The sequence below is a fragment of the Tetrao urogallus genome (genome assembly GCF_951394365.1).
Source record: "Tetrao urogallus genome assembly, chromosome: 3".
In the NCBI taxonomy this organism is placed as follows: Eukaryota; Metazoa; Chordata; class Aves; order Galliformes; family Phasianidae; genus Tetrao; species Tetrao urogallus.
Genome location: NC_136815.1, coordinates 19714455 through 19728255, shown reverse-complemented (window position 1 = coordinate 19728255; position 13801 = coordinate 19714455). Strand labels below are relative to the sequence as shown.

Here is a 13801-nt window from a genome sequence, read left to right as displayed (position 1 = left end):
AAATCTACCCCACACGGTAATATTTATCATAAATCATTACTCAACTGGCATTTCAAAATTAACATGGATCATATTGTAGCCTTTTGCCTGAAATCTGCTATTAATCAGTAACTATACAAATTCTTACATTTCAAAAAAACTAATACATAAGGAGAAATTAAAATAGAAGTCAAAAGTTTTCACACTTGAAGTGCTTTTGAATTACTGTTCTGAAATCTACTTAACATTTTATACTATAAATTGAAGCATCTTTTTGGGGAATTAAGGTACTAGCTTAAGTTATCGCGTTCTTTAAAATAATAAAATCTTTAAATCTACCTCGAGGCAGTTTCTATCCACTGTAACTTCCATTAAGCATTTCCCACTGTTGGCAGAAGATGAATACAGACCCTGGCTTGGCCGACCAAACAGATCTTCTTTGCGAGCATTTGGCTGAAAATTAACAAAAGCATTCTGGGTAAATAATATACTTCAGTTAGAAAAGAAAAAGTAAATTTCAGTTATCTTCCCGAATGCTATCTCTGGTGTCACCTGTAGTAAGTGGGGCTGGTCTGCCAAGGGAATGGCTTCTGCCAGAGGAACTTCAAAAGGATTGGGTGGAATGCAGCCAAGGAACGTCATCGAGTCTGATCGTCTGAAAAATGGATGATTTTGGCCAGTCTCTGCTGGAAGGGAGTCGTCATCTTTGTCATTGAGTGCAGCACCTAAATATCAGAGAGATGCCACTTCAATTTTCAGTTATAAAAGCAAAAAGAACTAAGCATCCTTCTTAGCTATATGACTGGAGGAGCAGGAATGCAAGCCACCTCCCAGTAACGTTAACAGTTCTAAGGATATTTCTGCTGATCCACCTCCCCCCATTTTTATTTTTTAAGTTGTTTAGTTGTCATTTTTATACCTCTTACTGCAACAAATTTTACTGAATGTGCACTGCTCCTCTACACACACTTCATTATTTTTAGAAACATTTTCAACAGATCAAAACTGTTACAGTTCAACTCAAATTCAAATTTTGAATTCTGCAAATTGCACTCCAAGTACTTTTGCACTCCAAGAACTCCAAGTAAGGGCACAAACTGCAGCTCTGAGAGAAAGCAGACGAAATAGCAAGTATAAAAAACAATTATTCGAAGTCTCAACTAGCTAACTGGGACAAAAACACTACAAAAGTGTTGTATTTTAGCATGCTAAGGGAGCATTTCTGTGTACTAACTTTGATTGGTGTCGTCATCGTTCTCATGTTCTGAATCTTCATTGTCAAGACCCAGTTCCAAAAGCTCTCGAGTTCTAAAAGAATAAAAAGCATTTACAGCTGTAGAAGTCAATAAAAAGCCAGACCTAAACAAGAGTTATATCTGCAAGCTATAAATAATAACTCTGAAATGACTGGTGAATAAGTAGAGCTGTTCATGAGGAGGTGGTGTTCAGAGCTGTAGAGTACTTTTCATTACATAATCACTACATTACTCACACAGTTACCCCATTTCACCACCTCTAGAGTTTGAGCTGAAGTTAAAGCTTAAGGCATCGGTAGGTACGTTCTTTTTTAAATACTACCCCAATATTAAAAAAAAACTGGGAACCTTGAATTAGGGGAAGAATTACAGGTGAATAATAGTCCATAATATATTTACTTGTGTAGAATACACTAGATAACCTAAAAAATAATGCCAATCATATATAAAAATTATCACGTTTCTGAATTGCTTACTAGAGAAATGGATTCTACTGTATTATAAAAAGGATCAAGAACTTTGATTAGTATTCATTTTTGGCAGTGCGTGGACTCTCAAATATGTTCCGGAATTACAAGGGCTGTCCAAAATAATGGCTCCTATTTCATTACGTCCTTCTGGATTCCCTGGAAACCAGATAAACCATCTCAACCAACTCTGATTGATGCCTTGTGATATCGACTAAGCTAAAGGCTCAAGCTGCCAGAGTCAGGCCAGAGAAGAAAATCTTTCAATCACAGCACAATAATTACAGGTCTCATACCAGTCTGAAGATCATGGAGGACACTGCCAATCTTGGCTAGACAGTCCTTATCATCCTACAGTATAGTCTGGATTTGGCACTTTATGACTTCCATTATTCAGGCCAATAAAAGATGGGTTGTAGAGGCAACATCTTCCTAGTAATGATGCTATCATAGCAGCTGTGAAAGCGTGGGTCGCCTCCACAAGTACAGAGTTTTACAAGTGTGGTACGCCTGCTTTTGTTCATCACTGGCAAAAGCAAACAGGTAATGGAGGTAACCATGTGGAAAAAGCATTCTGTACCTGAAAATCTGCTCTACCAATTAGTAATACTGTGCTCTTTGCATCTGTTGTAGTTTCCATGGAAATAAATAGGAGGCGTTCCTTTCAGAGTCACGTATACAGATTAATGTAAGTATTTGAGCTGCTGATTACCACCTCCAAAGATGGAAAGATGGGGGCATGTGCAAAGTTTACAAAAATTAGTTTCTATGAGTCAGACTTGATACCTTTTCCGTTCCAGCTGAGGAGTATCCAATGTTGTCTGTTGATTCATCGCTTTAATCCAATAAATAAGCGCTTGAAAAACATAGGCTACGTGCTTTAATGAACAGACATCGAGAACAGGGAGAACATCTGAGTGCTCATCATTGTGAGAACGCATCAAAGACAGCGCGTAGTTCAGGAAATCACCACGTGCTGACATCATTCCCTGACGGGCACTGAGTAAAGTAGCACGTCTGGTGAAAGGAAAGAAAGGAATACAAAGGAATTAGGCAGCACAGGCATCCTTTCAGAGTTAGTCTCTGCATCTGAAATACTGATGTCAAAATTCAAAGAAGAGTGGTAAGAGTAATGATCACCATTTCATGCTTCACAATGCACTAGTGGCTCAAGTGCAATATATTACTAACAGTTAATACTTGAGACCAATCTAGTAAATCAGAATACACTAAATTGTAGCATCACAAAAAGCAAACATCAAAACTACTGCTACGTTACCAAAGTAAATCCTTAAAAGTCTGTGAATGTAAAGATTTGACTGTAAAAATAGCACTTACACCACATCTAGCAATCAGACTATTTTCATACCTTCTTCCCTCAAGTGTTCTTAAGCTGGCTTCCTCCCGGGCTGTCATCCTTTCCCTTCTGGCTGAGTTCTGAGAAGCATGGAGAGGATGATTTGGATGCCCAGGATCACCAGCAGATGCTAATGCAGAACCATAACGCAGCTGAGCTTCTGTGGAGTCCATTATACTAACCATCCAATTCCAAGTAGGAATAAGCTTTTCTTCTACATAATTCTATACAGAATGAGATTTAGTGAGTTTTACAAACAACAGACTTAGATGATAAGAATGCAATTTCAACATAAGCCCTCATCCATGGCTTTCACATTTACATCACTTCTCCCACAAAGAGGTTGTAAAAGCCCATTAAGGAGTGAAAAAATTTAAAAATCCTGAGATCTTCAGTGAGACAGCTGATTTACTTCTTAGGTGTACAGTCTCATCACTTACTAGCCTGGTGTCTGTAAAGCATTCTCCCCATCCCTTTCTTTTCTTTGGGCATTTTTTCTAATTCTCACCTTGTGATCACACAGCACCTCCCAGGTGCACACATTCTGGGGTCTAATTTTTGGTCTAATTTCCACTGTTTTGGTAGCTTTTCAGTCCCCATCTTGGAATGTTGTTCCTCAGCCTTCACAACTCACAACTAATTCCATAAAGACAGAATTAAGACCTACATAAAGATCTATGCCTGCATATGAGATTTCCCTTTCTAGTTCAGTCTTTTCCTCATTTGGTCCAAAACCAGCTCTGCAGCCTGCTTTTCTTGCAATTTACTAACTCCACCATATTGGTTTTTATTCTACCAAACCCTTCCTCCATTTCCCCCCCCCCTTTTTTTTTTTTTTTTAAATCCAACACAAACCTTCTTTATACTCTGGTCTTTAAAAGCATCCCTCATGCTTCAAACATTTTCTTACATCCAGCAGACACAAAACCCTAACTCAACCCCTATTTTTGTTTCTAAATCAAAGCTCAGCTCTCAGACTTCCACAGACCAATACACACCACTCACCGCTTCAGCTAGACAACACTCCTGTGCACTTGTGGCGTAACAAGTGCAAAACATCTCTAATCAGAACAATACTGTCCCACAAAGAATCTTCTGCACAGAAATTTATTTTGGCCTCGTCAGTAGTTAATCTGGGGTCTCTTATTTCTTTCCCTACATATTTATTCTGGAATCACTGAAGTACAGGAACATCTACGCATCAATCCTCTCCCTAACAAAAACCTTGCACTGCACTGTGAAAATACAGCCAATACAGATACCTCATGGCACAACCACAAGTAATTACATTGTTTCCACACCCCAGAACACAGTACTACTAACAGCAAAAAAAGAAAAAATTCACTGCTTGAATTCCTGAACTCTCTAAATTACCGCTCTGAAAGAGCGGTAATACTCTTACAGCTGATTTCTGTACTAGAGTCTGTATAGATTATTTGCCTCTATACAGTATGCCCATATTCAAACCTATAAACACAGTCAAAACACTGAAGTCCCTCCTTCTGACATTTTTAGTGTCTGAGACTAGTTTCTGCCTATGCATGCCAGTTACTAATTCTCCCTTCCAATTATTTCTCTAAAGGTGCATTTTGCATTTCACATCTACTTTCAAAGATCAACAGTCAAGAGCAGAGTACAAAAAATATGTAATAAGAGGGAAGGGATGATTATGCCCCTGCAAGAAGCAAAAGCAAGCAAGTACATCTTCAAAATTCTTCACCTCATTTATTTGGACCTCGCTAACTTTCATATTTTATGAGACTCAACAGCTCAGGTCAAACAAGAATATTGACATAAATATACAAACAACTTAATGGGACTAGAAAACTAGACCTATTTCAATCTATGCTCTCTCTCAAAGAGGAGCAGCCCAGGAGAGTTGGTATAATTTAGCCTCAAGAAACAGACTCAGTAGGCTCTTAATGACTCTTTACCTGATTAAAAGGTAAAAAGCCTTCTCAGTGGTATCCAGTGAATGGACAGAGAGAAACAGGCACAAACTGAAATACTTGGAAAACTCAAACATAAGACTGTTTTCACTGTGAGATCTGTCTGGCACTGAAATAAGTTGTGCAGATTAGTTGAGAAGTTTTCACTCTCTTGGAGAATTTCAAAGTCCTCAAAAGCCTTCTCCACTTAGACTGCAGTGAACTTGGACTAGCTAGTCTCCAAAGGTCCCTTTCAGCCTCAACAATTCTATCATTCTACCGCAGAAAAAAATTCCACTGTATTGAAATTATCCAAAAGTTTGCAGATAAGTATATTCTTACCTGCAAGTTAACTGCATCTTGATAAGTCAGCTTCACTGCAGCTGGGATCTGGGAGTACACTAAGTGATTGTACTTGGGAATGAGCCCCATTAGGTCAGATATCTGTCGTATCACTATACTGTATGCTCGTGCTAAACTGCTTGCAGAAGTTAAATAGCTGCTTGCATTGCTGGCTTCAAGTGCTGCAGCTGCTGCTGCAGCGCTCGTACTGATGGTACCACTCCGGCGTAGGTTTGATGGATCAATGTAAATCAAGCCTGCTGAACTCGCTAAATATAAAAGTATGACATTAATTAATGTAAGCTTTGCCATGCATTTTATGTATTGACTAATATGATTAACATTTCTAGGAAAGAAAAAAACTTGTAAATATTGCTGATCTTAACAACTATGCCTATTAAAAAGTTACTATCTACAAAAAAGAACTATAAGTACGCTTACTGTAGTTAGTAACATCTCAAGAACTAAACTAGATCCCTCCTTTTGCTAAATTCAAGCCCAGAACTGGAACAGTCAAGACATATCATTGCTATCCTTCTGAAAGAAATACATAACATTTCATTCTTACGAAAACAAAAGAAAACAGAAGAGAGTAAAGCCACGAGTTAACTGACTTTCACGCATGCATTTTGCTCATACTTGCCTGCTGGGGTAGATGTGCTGGAAGGAGCAGTGCTAGTGGTCCTCTGGTTCTGGGTATTACGTACAGCCCACTGCATCGAACGGGGTGCCTGGGCAGCACCAGTGGCATGTGAGCTATTTGTGGTTCGTTCCAGAGGCTCATCAAGCATGAAGGTCTCCTGTTCCATGTCATCACTCTGACTGCTGCTGCTATCCGAGTCACTAGAATCATTTGATTGAGAGTCATCTTCAGAAAAAAATGCTGGAACACTGCTAGCTCCTATTAAAGAAAACAAGCAATGAGCAGTAATTGACAACCATAGCTGCATACACACATGCACATATCATGTAATCACTGTAAATGTTCTCATGAGAACTACATATACTATAAAAGTTCAGATGCCACAACTGCTCATTTAACAAGCTATCCTTATGACATACTGTAAATTTTCCATAGCAGGTTCACAACAAACCACTAAGACTATCCGAGTTTCAGAAGAGAAATTAAGAAATAATTCAATTCTTAAAAACTTCACTGAACCCAGACAATGAGTTCTAAAATTGGGCTTTCAAAGCTAGACAGCACAACAGTTTCTTTTAAAGAAGCCTTAAAATGACTGGCCAAGTTTCACGTTCTCTTTCAAACCACAACTAACTGCTACACTAAAAATGAGTGAAAACACTTCATTGCCCTTCACGATACTAAATAATTTCTAGCTAACTAACACAGGCTGAAGCTTCATAAGAGTAGAGAAAACAGGACTAATTTTAGCACAAGTTCTGAAAATGTCTGCACAGCTTTTTCCAACTACTGGCAAAGGAAAAGCAAAAGAAAAACAAGAAAAATGGAAAGATGGAGGTGGGAGAGAAGAAGGTGGGTGAAGAGGAAAAAGAAAGGGAAAATAAGATTACAAGGAAAAGGTATTTGTTATGAAATGTCATAATCAGGTAATTCTCGTTCTGCTCAATCTAACTGCAAAGTAAATAATTTCTCCAGGGCATCTTTGGAATGCCAGATAGAGTCCAGATCCGAACATGAAGAATAATGTTTTTTAAGATGAAAACAGCCCCACCCTTGTTAAGCTGAATGAAACCACTATCATTTCTTTCTCCTGTGTAACTTAGTTTTAATACCTCAACAGCTAGATGAAACACGAGATGATGTGGCATACCTGCTTCTGACCCAGCAGTAGCTGCAGTGACAACACTTCTGCGCCCACTAGCATTGTCCTGATTACTGTGGTTACTCTCACTGTCACTTTCTGTTTCAGCAGCAGCTAGCAAATCCAACTCCATATCACTGCCTACAAAAACAATATAAAAAAAAAATCTCATGTTTAAAAACAGAAAAAAACAGAATGGCTGTGGTGGATCAAAGACGTTAAACTAAACCCAGAGCCTCTTGCTATAGCAAAAACTAACAGATACGCAGGGAAAGAGCACAGAGAGAGTGCAAATATGCAGCAATACTTGTAGCTTATTTTCTCATTTTCCAGTAGTTAGCAATCCCTGGCCTTCTCACTCAATACTGTGCATATACATTCAACACACACATGCTGAAAATTAAGGCTTGAAGGATTCACGGCATCACTAAACTCAAAAGACTTCATGACTTCTCCCATATGTGTATTAGGACAATTTACCACACGCTGTTTCAAACAAATATCCAAGAAACATCTGGAAACTGGAAAATAACTAAGTAAACCTAACTAAAAATACAGGTTCTATTCAATTTTAAGTTTCAAGATTGAGTGTTCTAAATCCTCAACAAGCAAATAAATTCATTTCCTGTCCTGTAAATTAGCTGACTGGAAACACAAGGCACAGTAAGAAAGGTGGTCATTTTTTTCTTTATCATAGCTTTGGGCTATCTAATCCCAAAGTGACTCATGCAAGGTAATCACATTAATGGCAAAAAAGTTGAATTAATTTTATCTATGAAAAAATTTGATCTAAAATTTAGTGTTACATGACTGATTTGAAAACCAGCTCACGATGCTTCAGATTCCTTTTGAAAACACCTGCTATAACCACTACTTTATCATTAGCCATTTGAGAGTAAATTATTTTTCAATCCACCAAAGAGTTTGTGTAAGAAACTGCACCAATACAGCCAGCAGCAGCAAATACAAAACGTAAAATAGAAGTTGGTACCAAAACATTTCTTTTTTATTTTTTGATACTTCAATATTCTCTTCTTATGCATAAAGAAAAATAAAAATGCTTCCGCATGGTCCTAATATGAACTGTACATAATTTTACCCTAAAATCATCTCCTAAGCCCTTTAGTTCTCTCTGCTCATGTCAGTCTCATAGATCATAGTGGTTGATGCACAGTTTGTTAACCTAACCAGCAACGTGCACAATGTACATTATACATACCATCTTCATCATGCTCATCATGCTGCCCTTCTGCTTCAGCATTTTCTTCACCATGCTCCTCCTGCTCATCATGATGGTCTTCCTCACCAGCTACCCCCTCAACAACCTCAACCTGGAAAGAGTATTTTAATTTTATGTTACAATAAATTCCTTATAAAAGATGATTTACGTATTTTCAGAAACAAACAAGTGTAACATTTGATATAAATAACTACTGAAAAAGAAAATACATTTCAGAAATACATTTCAGATGGCCTCAGAATTGAATTGACATAAATGAATTTTCAGCCACAGTAGTTGTTTACAGTTGAGGCCACAGCACCTTAAAAACAAAATAAATCCATGCCCACAGACAGGAATATAGCTTTAGAAATAGCTTTGGATATTAGATTTTTACGCTGAAAGGATAAAACCGACTACAAAACCTAAAAGTCATTTCAATATATTGAAGTTACCACCCTTTAGTAACCATATACCTTCAAAGTGTTTGAATGGGGAGTTCTCATACAGTGTAAAATTACTACACTCATACTACAGACGCATTTATTGGTAGACTAAGACGTATTCGGCCAAACTCAAGGCACATCTCATACTCTGAAGAGACTACTGTTGAATACAAAACAATGTTGATTACAAAGCTCTGTGAAAGCAAAATGCTCATGAACTCATTTCATGAACTCAACAGTACCGGAGGAGATAGTTTCAGTTTTGCAAATCGGAGGTCCTGATGTATGGATTTTTGGATCAGGTGTTAAAGCACATGCTAATGCATCAGGTGCCATGCTTAGGAAGTAAAATAATTAGAAAACTGACCTCTTCCACATCTGCTGAAACTATATCATCTTGTTCTTCATCCCTGCCACGAACTGGCTGCGACTGGCTGATTCGTCTTTGCTGAGGATTCCTTATGATGTAGGATGACTGAGACTGGCTAGAACTGTAATTAATAAACAAATAAATAAAACAGGGAAGAAGGAGAAGGTGTTATAACAAAAAAACATTAAGAAACAAAGCAACACTTCAGATATATATATGTTTTTTTAAAAAAGGAGATGTAAAAACCCAATGAAATATCTAGACAAAAAGCAGACAGAGGCAAAAAAAAAAAAAAAAAAAAAAACACACTTTGTAGCTTTATCATGAAAGTATGATCAACTCTGTTCCTAGATGGGTGCATAGGAGCCAAATAACTTGCTGACAGCAAAGCCAAACTGAAACAGTAAATTAGCATAACTGGAACACCTAAAGCCAGTAAAATCTTTTAAACGAGTAAGAGAAACTCCAAGCTTCATGTGTAAATACAACCAAATTCAGCAGACCAATTACATTCAGATAAAAGCTGGCAAAAATATTTTTTGGTATTTTTCGGAGATAAACAGTGAAAGGCAGGAAGAAATTATTGAAAGTTAAAACAAGAAATTCCTGCTAGATTAAAAAAATAAGATTTTTAAAGAGTTTTCATAGTTAGGGCAGTTACCAATCTGAAAAAATTGCACCAAAACATGGTGTGGAATTCCCACTTTTGGAGAGATTCAGAGCCCAAATGGACTATGGCCCGAGTGATCTTACAAAAACTGAGTGGGAACTTTGGGGGGTACAGGCAGGAAAAGTAGCAGGGTTATAACTTAAGATCTCTGGACATCACTATCAACCTAAATCACTTAGAGACCTGTCAATAGGAAGTACTTCCAAAATGCTTGGCCGGAATAAAAAGCTTCACCACTTTCCTGTTAGTGAAATGCTAACAGTAAAACATAACATAAACAACAAAACCACCCTGAACATTCTCTGAAAAAAAACAAAAAACAAACAAAAAAAAAAACAGCGAACTTTACCTGCTAGACTGGTCAGATGATGGTCTTGGTGGTAGAGGCTCCACAGAAAACAGTTCTTCACTTCCCTGCATGGCATCTATACTAGTGCTAGCTAGAGTAAAGGGAGCCGTAGGACGTGCAATTCCCATCCTGACTGGAATAATTAGAGATTCTGCTACATTGCACAACTCTTCAACAGCATAAGGCAATAATGCCTGGAATACACGTTTACATTTTCCAATTGGCTGTGGGATAAAATTGCTAGAGGGGAAAAAAAAATTAAAAAAAAAAAAAAAAAAAAAAAGAAAAATAAAGGCTAAGTAAGTTATCTTTTAAAAATTCTTTGTATTAATTTTTTTTCAGAGAGTTGAAACAGTTATCTTTAATACATAGTGTTGCTGTACGTACATATATATGCAAAGCTAGTGAAGTCAGTTAAAAACACTCATCATTCAGTAACGAGATTAGGGCTGGATGTTTAAATTACCACTGACAAAACTGCCGTAGACTGTATTATTATTATTATTTTTTTAATCAACTAGATTAAGAAAACCTACCAACAAAAATCCTAAAGTTTTAAACGTGGAAGTTCAGCATTTATGTTAATAAGTGAACTTAACAAACTACATGATAGCAGCAGCTGTTATGCAGTTCAGATGTACACACATAATAAACAATGCTGTCTGTAGACTGTAAATTAATTCAAATGTTTCTGTCTCTTGGTGATTAGTATCAAATCACGTTGAGATAGAATTAAAAAAAATGAATAAAAGCAAACAATGAAAACAAACACTCTCCATACTTACTTTTTCTTTTTGGAAGAAGCCATTTCAACACTAAGAATGACAAACACCCTTGCCACAGAGCGCAGGAATCTCATTGTAACAGCAATAGCTTCTTCTCTGCGTCCTGGTGTATACTTGTTTTGTAATTCTTTTACAAGAGTACCCAGTAGAGTATCTAAGAGCTGCAGAAACAGATCATTAGAGTCCAATAATGGTATGTGTGAAACAAGCCAGATTAAGAATCAAGAAAACAGACCACAGCCATAACAATGTGATTTCAAAAAAAAAAAAAAAACCACACAACTAATTTCAAGTCTTTTTTAAATTAGTCTCCAAGTGTTTCACCAAAAATACCCTAGAATATCTTATTATATCACAGGGATTATAAGAAAGATGGAGAAATACTTTTTAGCAAGCTCTGACACAGGTAACATGCAATGACTTTAAACTGAAAGAAAGCAGAATCAAGCTGGATATAAGGAATACATTTTTCATGACGAAGGTTGTGAGACACTGGAAGATTGCCAGAGATGTTGCATACAGCCCGTTAATGGAAGCTTCTGAAGTTGCAAAAGGCTATGAGCAACATGATCAATAGAAATATGTCTGCCCACGGCAGGCAGGTGGAGTACGTGATCTTCAAGGGTTCCTCCCAACCCATGCTGTTCTACAATTATTCAGAATCTATGTAAGACATGGCTAAACCTGCTTACCAAAATGTCAGCTGTGCACTTAACAATAAGGCAGTGTGTAAAACAGTCCAAGCGAATAGTCCCACTCTGCTGGTTGAGGTAAACTTGTTCTTCAGGCAAAAGATGGCCTATCCTACTGCTTGCACTAAGACTTGGAAAAGAAAAACAAACAAATAAAATTCATGTAAGTCACCGGGTCTCAAACATTAGATCAAATTTTACATTGATGACTATTTGTAAATACACACGGGTCTTTATTTTCTTGGGAGCCAAACATTATCATAGATTTCAGTGCATTCCAGTCTTGCAAAACACGTTCCAAAGCAAGCTGGGCAAATCGAGGAGGCTCTAAATCGTGATCAGGCATATCAGAATCTAAAGAGAGAAAAAAGCAATATAACAAGGAGGTACTGGAATACAGAGTTTGCCATTTATTATAAATACCATTTATTAAGTGAAATCCTTACCCTCAGGATTTGCAGTTTTACGATTGCGATCTTCCCTAATTCTAGGTGGTCTGTATTGGCAGTGTTCCACAGTTTGCCTGGCAACTGTCTGTACTAAAAACAGCAGAAGATGTTCTCCCCTATAATGAAAAAAAAAAAAGTCAGTTAATGGAGATATGATATACTATGTATTTTAAAGTAATAAACATTAATCTGCTCCAGTTATTGCATGTATGAACTTGCCTGCTGTTTGGCATAGTTACAAGATTTGTGGTGGTAAGCAGACGATAAAGGAGATCAAGGCGAGCAGACTTCTGTCCTGCAATTAGTGTTTTACACTTGCACTTCTCCCAGCAATCACAGTAAGCTGTGGGTGATGTTCGTTTCAGTCTACAAGAAGGAAGAAAAAAAGCAAAGCAATGTTACAGCAGTCCACAATGCATCAGTTATTTCCTACACAGGCTGGAGTGTAAGTGTTAATATTTAGATTCCCACTAGAGCTTTCCCTTATTAGCAAGATACCGAAGTACGGCTTAAAAGAGCAGTGTAGAACTGTGCATTTCTACACTTGGCATTTGCTATTCTTATTTCTTATGCTCACTTTATGAAGGCAGCTTCACTGGACAGCTTTTCACAGTGCTTTAAAGCTCATCCAAGAAAACAGTCACATCCAAAATAGCACACAGCTAAGAAAGTTAGACTGAGAATCTCTTCTACATGTAGTAAAGTCTCAGTCATTTTATAATGTTGAGAAAAATCTTTATAATTGAGTCTGTTAGCACTGTTTATTACAGCAAGGATATTAACATGGTAATGTTTACATACAGTAACAGTGGTGTAAAACATCTACAACTTCAAAGCTGTACTAGACTGATCAGACATTCTGACTGCTTATTTAACTGCTAGCTCATTCCTCCCTTTTTACCTGAAATCCTCTAATTTCAGGGATGAATATACTACACTTCTTTCTGAAAGTTCACAGAATGAGCTGTCATTGGGATTCACTGGCTTCAGCAAACTTCTGGAGATACCCAAAATGAAGAATATTACTCTTAGATAATTAAGCACTTATGGATGTTGGACTTGCTTGTTTACTCTGAATTTTATAAAGTGGAAAGCAAAAGACCACTATGTTACTATATTACTATTTTAACTCTGACCCATAAAATCAATTTTACAGAGAAGGAAAATAAAGGCATTAAAAATAGTATATTAATCTTATAGTATCTGAAGATTTTAACCAAGGAAAAAAAAAAAAAACTTAAACCAATTAATCTGTGAGAGAGAAATGAAGCCACAAGATTAGTTTTATTGTAAGAAACAGAACAAAAGACTTACTTGCAGTCGTGTCCTTTGTGACACACTCTTGCACACTCTGTGCAACAGCAAAGAGATTCTAATAGACCACATGTTCGGCATTCAAATATATCCTAAAAAAGTTAACCAAAATGTTATGTAATTCTGTCAGAACATCTGAGGTTAAAAAAATTGCACTTGTTCAAAATGATGTCTTCACTTAGCAGTCAGTCAGTTCTAGGAAGTGAAACTGGTGCTAGAATACTCACTGTTTTCAAAGAGCAGTTTCCATTACAGTTTTTGTTAAAGTTAGTGAGGGGAAAACTACACCCATTAACAGCAATAGTCTGACCAATACTGCCAGCCTCAAAAGTAAGAAGCAACCAGGGGAGGCAATGACAATATACAATTAACAGTTACAATAATTAGAACAATA

At 37.1% G+C, this 13801-nt stretch overlaps 1 protein-coding gene across 1 annotated transcript in view; it reads right to left on the bottom strand.

Annotated features, from left to right (window-relative positions):
• Window positions 1-13801, bottom strand: part of UBR5 (ubiquitin protein ligase E3 component n-recognin 5) — a gene marked incomplete at both ends in the record, with an annotated part of 77910 nt that overhangs the window by 11310 nt on the left and 52799 nt on the right. Inside the window, 17 exons of the mRNA XM_079533926.1 lie at window positions 319-432; window positions 532-704; window positions 1214-1287; window positions 2489-2719; window positions 3072-3283; window positions 5330-5594; window positions 5969-6230; window positions 7123-7250; window positions 8329-8444; window positions 9146-9269; window positions 10168-10407; window positions 10953-11113; window positions 11645-11774; window positions 11872-11998; window positions 12091-12209; window positions 12313-12459; window positions 13408-13499. Of these exons, the coding sequence (XP_079390052.1) occupies window positions 319-432; window positions 532-704; window positions 1214-1287; window positions 2489-2719; window positions 3072-3283; window positions 5330-5594; window positions 5969-6230; window positions 7123-7250; window positions 8329-8444; window positions 9146-9269; window positions 10168-10407; window positions 10953-11113; window positions 11645-11774; window positions 11872-11998; window positions 12091-12209; window positions 12313-12459; window positions 13408-13499 (2715 nt within the window). The remainder of the gene's footprint in view (window positions 1-318; window positions 433-531; window positions 705-1213; window positions 1288-2488; window positions 2720-3071; window positions 3284-5329; window positions 5595-5968; window positions 6231-7122; window positions 7251-8328; window positions 8445-9145; window positions 9270-10167; window positions 10408-10952; window positions 11114-11644; window positions 11775-11871; window positions 11999-12090; window positions 12210-12312; window positions 12460-13407; window positions 13500-13801) is intronic.